Genomic DNA, 10,043 nt, shown 5'->3' on the forward strand with positions numbered 1-10,043 from the left:
TTTTCTCTGTCGGTCAATCTCCTGCTGGAACTGGACGGTAGTTTGTAGAAAGGCGGTGAATATCTCTGCAGCAGCAGCAGTGAGTCGCTGCTGGATAAACTCTCTCAGAGCCTGAACTGGACTCATTCTGTCCTCTGAGAGACGCTGCAGCACCGCCGCCATCACCTACATAAAAACAGAAACTTGAATTTGAACGAACAGACAGAAACGCCACAGAGATCCACCGCAGTAGTTTTCTTCTTCTTCTGACCCAAACACAGCAGCTCTGCGGTCAGTTTCTTCTTCACTCCGGCTGGTGCGCCACTGCCTCTGGTTTTAGCGCCCCTAGTGGCTGGGCTCTCGAATTACATGCCATGCCACACAGCCTTCAGAACACACACATACCCCTTTCCCACTGCAGCTCGCGGGTCGACCCGTGTCTACGACCCGCTGACTATCACCTTTTTCGACTCCTTTCCCACCGCCTGCTGACCCGCGTCTCACCTCCTGCTGGCGAGCCGCGTCGCTGCGTTTTCCCGCACTGATGGTGTCCCACGTTGATGACATCATCAGCGCGACGGAGCAAAACGAAAGTAAACAATGCAGCGGAAAACAGTCCCTGTTACCTGTAGACGAATCTCCTCTTCCCCACGGATCAGGGGAAGCTCTCTGGTCTCGCTCTCTTGCCATTGCTGGGTCATGTTGATGAAGGAAATCTCACGCTGTGTCCAGAAACAACAGCTAGCGCGCTAACTTAGCCGCGCTGCGTCGACATCATCATGTAAGTTCCTCCCACTAAAAGCCGGTAGAAAGCTGACCCGGGAATTTACCGGGTCGATTGCAGGGTGAACGACCTTGCTTTTAACTTTTAATCTCTTAAAGGTAACTTGTAATTGTAGACTTACTTCCAGTCCAGACTTGAGCGGCGTTCAGCAGCTACGAGCCGTGACATGTTTTAGAACCCATCAAGGAGAAAAGTAATCCATCAGGGAAACTGTGTAATGTTTGAACACTTCAGGAACATTACAAAGTGATAGTTGTACTTTTTATCCATTTATTTATCAAATATCTAAATAGCTATTAACTGTTTGAAGTGCTGCTTGTTAGACGGCGGCAGACCGTTTGATGCTCTCGTCCAATCACAAATTGTGTTATTAGGTGGTGAAACGCGTTTGAACAGCTGAGCCAATGACTGTCACAAAGCGCAAGGGCAATATTCAGTGAACTTAAATCACCAATCATTATTTTCAACAGGGCCGGCCCGGGCTTCAGAGGCGCCCGGAGGTGCTGCTGAACCAGGAACATCCCTCCACTGCTCAGCTGAGAAGCTGGAACCGTTTCATCTTCCACTGCAGCTCAGATGTGGGTCCAGACAACAGGCCTGGTCCAGCCGCTCCTGATAGGACAGAACCTCTGAAAGAAACAGTGTCTGCAAGGAAATTACATAAAAATGACACGCCGGTGAGCTTTCACAGGACACCAGCAGGGGGAGCGCGAGAGCATAGCTCTGCTTTAAAATGATAATCTCCTTAAAACGTCACCAGGCAAGACATGAACAGTCCCCCAATGGTTAATGCTTCTCATTCCTGTAAAATATCAATAGTTCCCTTTGTTTGTTCCAGCCTGCTTATAGTTTAATGACTAGTTGATGTAGAGAACGCTGCTGAGAACCTGGATCCGTCCAGTGGAACCAATGAAGAGTGGCCATTAATTTAATTGGTAAATTCTTATTACTTTTCCTGGGTTTGATGTTTGCACTAAATGGATGCTCAACCGTGGATCTGAAATTGGATCTCTTTATTTAAACTCCTCTGAGCTGCTGACAACAGAGATGCTCTTTAATTACTGAAGCTAATGCTAATCACTGACTGGACTGCTTGAAGGACTCGTCGCACATCCCGACCTGATCGTTAGAATGACGCAAATAAAACAGTTTAAAGTACAACCTTGTCTTAATAACTGCAGTTCCAGAGCAGTAACTCACCCGGAGCCGTCGTCTTCTCACAGCTCTTAGCGACTCGTCTTCGTCTTGATTCTGCTGCAGGGCCTCCCAGACTCTTCCCTACTTTTCTTTCACTATAGGGGCGGCTGTGGTTCAGTGGGGAGAGCAGTCGTCTTGCAATCGGGAGGGAGGTTGTTAGTTCGATTCCTGTCTCCCCCTGTCTGCATGTCGAAGTGTCCTTGGGCAAGACACTGAACCCCAAACTGCCCCCAGTGGATGGACTGAGCGCCTTGCATGGCAGCCGCCTCCACTGGTGTGTGAATGTGCGTGTGAATGGGTGAGTGCGTTAATGCAGTGTAAAGCGCTTTGGGCTCTGTCAATGCAGTGTAAAAGCGCTATATAAGTGTAGACCATTTACCATTTACCATTTACTTTATTTCTCGCCATTTGTAACATTTCATGACTCTCTTCTCACAACAAAAGTTCCAAACCAGCAGAAAGACACATGACGACCTGCGTCCTTCATTTAGCTTGTTTACATCCGCTGAGCAGCGGACTGTTTACCGTCTGATTTCCCCGCCCACTGAGAACGGTATCCATGGAGACAAACAAGGTGGAGACACAACCAGACCGAGTCGAGTCGAGTACAGTGGGATGCAGTCGAGTAGAGTAGGGGAGGTGGAAACACTCCGTTAGTGTCAGAGGAACTCGTAGCTCAGCTCACACTTTCCAAGTAGCTTGGCCAACACTGCCTTTCATTCATTCTGTTGTCATTTTAGTTTAAAGGAGTGAATCGTGAAATTCCGACTCAGTCATGAAACAGCAAAGAATAAAACCCACTGGATTCACATCAACATTTTATTTCCATTTCTTTAAAGTTACGTATGTGAATACTTTATTGTCCACCGAGGTGGAAATTTGTCTTTGGTTCCAGCAGCCACATGAAGAAACACTTCACATTGGCACATGACATGACAAGACACTACATGCCATGCAACATTTCAAACAATATTACCCATGCAAAGCGTTAACCGCTTTGATTGCATTTGGCACAAAAGAGTTCTTGAAAATATTTCTCTTTGACATTTTCAATCTGTACCTCCGTCCCGACGGAGTTACCTCAAACTCAGAGTTTAAGGGGTGGAAATATCATTTATGATGCTCATCGCCTTATTTCCCAACCGCTCCTCGTACAGACTGCTCAGAGCTGTCTGTGGCCGTCCAATGATCTTTGAGCTCCAGTTCACAATCCTCTGCAGTTTATTTTTATTTTTCACGCTGAGGTTCCCGTACCACATCAGCATGTTGAAGGTGAGAAGGCTCTCCACGAGACTTTTGTACTCAGTTTCGAGGATTGGTTGACTCACCCCAAAACTGTTCAGCTTTCGAAGAAGGTACAGACGCTGCGAACACTTCTTAAAAACAAAGTCAGTATTTTCAAGAAAAACAAGTTTCGTGTCAATGTATGTGCCGAGGTATTTAAAGTCACTAACAGTCTCAACTGTTTCACCCAAAATTTTAACAGGTGCTAATACCTCTTTGTCATTATGCACAATGAGCTCCTTTGTCTTTGAGACATTAATTTCTAAAAAACTATCCAAGCACCACTGTTGCATTAAAGACACATGGTTAAAATACAGACGATCTGTCACAGTGTTCCCTTTCTGTAACAGGGCGACCAGCGCCATGTCATCAGCATATTTAAAAAGCTTAAAAAATTCATCACAAACTTGGAAAGCATTCATATAAATAGAAAAAAAAGCAAAGGAGATAAAATAGTCCCTTGAGGCACCCCTGTATTCAGCACAGTCTCCTCTGAGACATCGGAGCCAAACAGTCCTCTCTGAGGCCGATTGGTCAGAAAATCCCTGACTCATTTAATTCTGCCTCCATTGACCCCCAAGGAAATCAGTCTGTGCAGTAGGATATGTAACTGCATAGAATTGAAGGCAGATGTAAAATCCACAAAGAGGACCCTTGCATAACGGTCAGAGGCCTGAAGGTGTTGAGCTACGGTGTTAAACAGAGTGATGGCTGCGTCCTCTGTGCTTCTCCGACATCTGTATGCAAACTGCAGCTTGTCCAAACAGCGAGCTGCAGCAGACATGATGTGTTTGCTCACGGTCCTCTCCATGGTTTTACACAAGATGGAAGTTAATGCTATAGGGCGAAAATCATTCAGTTCAGATGCTCCAGATTTGTTAGGGACAGGCACTATGTTCGAACGTTTCCAGGACTGGGGGCATGTGTGTGCGGAGGAGAAGGTTAAAGAGTACAGTAAAAACACCCTTTAACTGGTGCACACAGCTTTTCAGTAGTCTTCCACTAAGCCCATCCAGTCCTGGGGATTTACCTGGTTTAATGCAGGCCAAACTCGCAGCAACCTCATGCTCAGCAAGAACAACAGTTTCGTATTCGGTGATCAGACTGCAGGCCTCATCCTGCTCTGCACTGAAGTCTGACTTATCAAACCTGCTACAAAACACGTTCAGATCGTTGGCCATGGTAGGAGATGTATGAGGCAGTGGAGCATGTTTGTTTGTCTCCCTGTCCATCATCTGATGTAATCCCTCCCTTGCCCTTTTTACGTTTCCAGAGCAGAACTGTCTCTCGACTTTTTCCTTATATTCCATCTTTGCCCTGTACAGTTTGCATCTCAACTCAGCTCTCTTTTCTCTGACAAGATCCAAGTTCCCCTCAGAGAACGCTGCTTTCTTTTCATTTATGCAGGCCTTTAACTCGCTGGTTATCCACTGCTTGTTATTTGGATAAAGCTTCACCGTTTTTGAGTGAGCTACATTACTTTCGCAAAAGCTCAAATAAGCAGCAATGGTCTCTGTGAGAAGAAAATCTCCCAGTTAGTATCTTCCAAGCAGTCTCTTAATGCCTCCGTGCTGTCCTCTGTGCACACACGCACGACCTTAGTGACTGGATTTTCCCGTTTAAGTTTTGATCTGTACTGCGCGAACAGGTGTACTGCAAGATGGTCGGACTTTCCCACATGGGGCCACTTATACACATCCTGTATGTTCCCATAGCACTTATCCAGGATGTGCATTAGGCGCGTGGGACAGTCCACGTATTGATGTAGCGTAGGCAGATGGCTGGAAAGTTCACAAGAGTTAAAGTCGCCGAGCACAAAGACCGGCTGATCCGCTGACCGGGCGAGCGCATCATTATAACTCTCCACCACACGAGCCGCTGCTCCCTCCAAGTCAGGTCCTGGTATGTAAGCAAGGATGATTGTGATTTGTCCAAATTCTCTAGGCAGATAGAACGGGCGAAAAGACACCACCAAGATTTCATAGTCCTGGGTGCACACTTTCTCCCGCACTGTGTACTGCGTGGCCCAGCGTCTGTCAACAAACATTAACAGGCCGCCGCCTACAGATTTCTTGGTTCTGACAGCATCTTGATCAGCTCGTACTAGCAGGTAACCAAGCAAAACAGGAGCATCCTGCCTAAGCCAGCTCTCAGTGAAGCAAATCAGGTCACTGCATCTAAAGTCTCGGTCATATTTGACTGTCGCTGAAAACTCGTCACATTTCCCGTTTATAGAGCGAAGATTAGAGAGTGGGCAGTGGGGGGTGACAACCCTGTCTCCGCGCCCTCTCTCGTACTCCTCCATGCGACCCCCGTTTCTTAGCTTTAGATTTAGCTTTCCGTTTAGTCCGTTTCAGTTCGGGGTGCTCGTCCAGCAGGCCCACGGAGAGATCCTGAACTGCGGCGTAGGGTTTCAGCGCCAGCAGGTGCTCATGAGTGTAGGTGAGGAAGCTACCTCTCCCCGCGTGAAATCCTTCAATAATTAAAAAGTTCATGGCACACAGCAATAATCCAACGCTTATCTTCATTTTGCATGAAAAGGAGTGCCAGTTCAATCATTCCAATCCACAGACAGCACAAAAACAGCGGGACAACACGGTGAAAGGCAGGGTCGCAGCAGCAGCCTGTGCCCCCGGGTTGCCAGAAGTTGACTTGGATTGTGACAGACCACACACTGAACTGTTCCTGAAGCTCAGTCTCAACAGTGTCAGAATCAGGAAAGTTTCCTTCAAACTGGATGATTTCTGTTGATTGTGGCTTCAAGCTGGACTTCCTGAATAAACTCTGTCTTTCATGATTTCATCCATTTGAGTATTCCGCTGGTGCAGCAATGAAGGACAATAAAGGCATCTTTCCCCACGTTTCACAAGGATACGGCTTCTCACCTTTGTGAGTTCTCAAGTGGTTCAACAAATGACTCTGTTGACTGAACCTTTTGCCACATGTTTCACAAGAATGAGGCTTCTTACCTGTGTGAGTTCTCAAGTGGTCCTTCAAATCACGCCGTTGCCTGAACCTTTTCTTACATGTTTCACAAGAATATGGCTTCTCACCTGTGTGAGTTCTCAGGTGGACTTTCAAAATAGAGCGTTGACTGAAACTTTTGCCACATGTTTCACAAGAATACGGCTTCTCACCTGTGTGAGTTCTCATGTGGACCAACAAAACACACCGTTGCCTGAACCTTTCGCCACATGTTTCACAAGAATATGGTTTCTCACCTGTGTGAGTTCTCATGTGGCACAACAAATAACGCCGTTCACTGAAACTTTTCCTACATGTTTCACAAGAATATGTCTTCTGACCTGTGTGAGTTCTCATGTGCTCATTGAAACTACAACGGTGACCAAAACTTTTGCGACATGTTTCACAAGAATACGGCTTCTCACCTGTGTGAGTTCTCTTGTGGACCAACAAACGACTCCGTAGGCTGAAACTTTTGCCACATGTTTCACAAGAATACGGCTTCTCACCTGTGTGAGTTCTCTTGTGGACCAACAAACGACTCCGTTGACTGAAACTTTTGCCACATGTTTCACAAGAATACGGCTTCTCACCTGTGTGAGTTCTCATGTGGTCACTCAAATGACTGTGTTGTCTGAACGTTTTCCCACATGTTTCACAAGAATACGGCTTCTCACCTGTGTGAGTTCTCAGGTGGCGTGACAAATCAACCTGTCGACGGAACCTTTTGCCACATGTTTCACAAGAATATGGCTTCTCACCTGTGTGAGTTCTCTTATGGATCAACAAATGACTCCGATACCTGAAACTTTTGCCACATGTTTCACAAGAATGAGGCTTCTCACCTGTGTGAGTTTTCTTGTGGCCCGGTTTTCTGAAACTTGGGCGACATGTTTCATAAAGGATCTCCTCAGCAAGGACCTTCAAGGTTTCATTTTCAAACTTCACAATGAATTGTTCTCCCTTCTGGCTGCTGCTGAGTTCCTCGTGTTCCTCAATCTGTGAGGATTTTGGTTCCTCCTGTTTCTCCTCAAACTGATGAAGTTCTGGTTCTTCCTCTTCTTCTTTGATGTGTGGAGGTTCTGGTTCTTCTTCTTTGATGTGTGGAGGTTCTGGTTCTTCTTCTTTGATGTGTGGAGGTTCTGGTTCTTCTTCTCTGATGTGTGGAGGTTCTGGTTCTTCTTCTTTGATGTGTGGAGGCTCTGGTTCTTCTTCTTTGATGTGTGGAGGTTCTGGTTCTTCTTCTTTGATGTGTGGAGGTTCTTGTTCTTCTTCTCTGATGCGTGGAGGTTCTGGGTGGTCCTGTTCTCGACAGCAGTGTGTTTCCTGTTCAAAGAGCTGCTCCTCTCTGCAGTCATGGTCCTGTTGGAGCTCTGCAAGGAAACAAAAGCAGGAGATAGAAGATGATCTTATTAGTATCATCCCACACAGGTGAGAAGCCTCATTCTTGTGATTAGCAACATGAACTCTACAGTCCACCTTAAAAAAAAAAGAAAAACTGTTAGTCCAGCAGTCAAAGTGAAATCTTTCATTCAAAAACAGAGTCCAGTCCCATCCATCCATCCCTTTTCTACTGCTTATCTGGGACCGGGTCGTGGGAGCAGCAGTCTAAGCAGAGATGCCCAGACTTCCTGTCCCCAGACTCTTCCTCGAGGATCCCAAGGCGTTCCCAGGCCAGTCGAGAGACATAGTCTCTCCAGAGTGCCCTAGGTCTTCCCACCAGGGTCTCCTCCCGGTGGGACATGCCCGGAACTCCTCTCCAGGGAGGCGTCCAGGAGGTTCCATCCTAAAGAGATGCCCGAGCCACCTCAGCTGCTCCTCTGGATGTGGAGGAGTAGCAGCTCAACTCCGAGCTCCTCCCTGGTGACTGAGCTCCTCCCCCTGTCTCTAAGGGAGCGCACAGCCACCCTACGAAGGAAAGTAATTTCAGCCGCTTGTATCCAGGATCTTGTCCTTTCGGTCATGACCCAAAGCTCATGACCATAGGTGAGGGTGGGAACGTAGACTGACCGGTAAATCGAGAGCTTCGCCTTTCGGCTCAGCTCCCTCTTCACCACAACAGACCGATATAACTGTCGATATGACTGTATCACTGCAGACGCTGCACCGATCCGTCAGTCAATCTCACGCTCCATCCGTCCCTCACTCGTGAACAAGACCCCAAGATACTTAAACTCCTCCACTTGGGCCAGAGTCTCTCCACCGACCTGGAGAGGGCAAGCCACCTTCTTACGGTCGAGGACCATGGCCTCGGATTTGGAGGTGCTGCTCCTCATTCATGTCGCTTCACTCTCGGCTGTGAACTGCCCCAGTGCATGATGGTCCAGGTTTGATGAAGCCAACAGGAAAACATCATCTGCAAAAAGCAGAGATGAAATCCTTTGGTCCCCGAACTGGACCCCCTCTGGCCCCTGGCTGCACCTAAAAATTCTGTCCATAAAGGTTATGAACTGGTGACAAAGGGCAGCCCTGCCGGAGTCCAACATGCACCGGGAACAGGTCCGACTTACTGCCGGCAATGCGGACCAGTCTCCAACTCTGGTCATACAGAGACTGGACGGCCCTTAACAAGGAGCCCCGGACTCCGTATTCCCGGAGCACCCCCCACAAGACACTTCGAGGGACGCGGTCGAACGCCTTCTCCAAGTCCACAAAACACATGCGGACTGGTCAGGCGAACTCCCACGAACCGTCGAGCCCCTATGGAGGGTATAGAGCTGGTCCAGGGTTCCGCAACCAGGACGAAAACCACATTGTTCCTCCTGGATCTGAGGTTCGACTATCGGTCAAATCATCTTCTCCAGGAACCTGGAAGAGTCTTTCCCAGGGAGGCTGAGGAGTGTGATCCCCCCTTTAGTTGCAGTACATTCTCCGGTCCCCAGGGGGACCCCCAACCCGGTCTGCAAATCCAGAGGTTCTGTTCCCGACCGCCACGCGGTGTTGCAGAGACATGTCAACCAAGGCAGTCCCTGCACATCCAGAGACTTAAGATACTCAGGGTGAATGTCGTGCACCGCCGGTGCCCTGCCACCGAGGAGCTTACCAACCAGCTCGGTGACTTCAGCTTGGGTGATGGACGAGTCCACCTCAGAGACCTCAGTCTCTGCTTCCGCCAGGAAGACGTGGCGACAGGATTGAAGAGGTCCTCGAAGTATTCCTTACATAATATCAACAATATCCCCAGTTGAGGTCAGCAGCTAATCCTCCACTGTAAACAGTGTTAGTAGAGACCTGCTTTCCCCTCCTGAGGTGCCGGACAGTTTGCCAGAATTTCTTCGAGGCGGACCGATAGTCCTCCTCCATGGCCTCTCCCAACTCCTCCCAGACCTGAGTTTTTGCATCCATAACCACTTGGGCTGCAGTTCGCTTGGCCTGCCAGTAGGGCTGCATGGTTTTGACAAAAAACCTAAATGCGATTTTTCTGACCAATAATGTGATTGCGATTCCATTTCACATTTTATTCTTTCAAAATGCAGAAAACAGCTAAAATTATGGTCGAAAAATATTCTTGTTACTCTTACATGGTCTTGCTCAAGTTGACACATAAAATAACCGAATGTAAACTAAATTGACAAAGCTTCAGGCAGCGGCAGCTGAGAGCCGCCGTGCTGTCTGCATCACGTTTGGGAAAATAAAATAAGAGTGCGTTGTTTTAATGAAATAAAATAATCAAAACCCAATGCTGTCTAAATTGTAATTCAATACTGGTCTTGCTTGCATGGTTCACAGAAAATTAGTGTAGCAGTCTTCAGGTGTTGGTACAAATTAGACGTGTTTCCTCTGGATCTGGCTGCTGCACAGCGACACCATCTACATTTGGCCATGTCGTTTTTTT

At 47.7% G+C, this 10,043-nt stretch overlaps 1 protein-coding gene across 1 annotated transcript; it reads right to left on the bottom strand.

Annotated features, from left to right (window-relative positions):
• Positions 1–2,494: 2,494 nt before the first annotated feature.
• LOC115385062 (zinc finger protein OZF-like) lies at positions 2,495–7,324 on the bottom strand (the record flags this gene model as incomplete). The annotated part of the gene is made up of 1 exon (XM_030087149.1): positions 2,495–7,324. A coding segment is annotated over one exon (1,281 nt), but the record flags the coding sequence as incomplete, so codon positions are not given.
• Between the last annotated feature and the right edge of the window lie 2,719 nt (positions 7,325–10,043).

Source organism: Salarias fasciatus, unplaced genomic scaffold (assembly GCF_902148845.1).
Source record: "Salarias fasciatus unplaced genomic scaffold, fSalaFa1.1, whole genome shotgun sequence".
NCBI classification, from domain to species: domain Eukaryota; kingdom Metazoa; phylum Chordata; class Actinopteri; order Blenniiformes; family Blenniidae; genus Salarias; species Salarias fasciatus.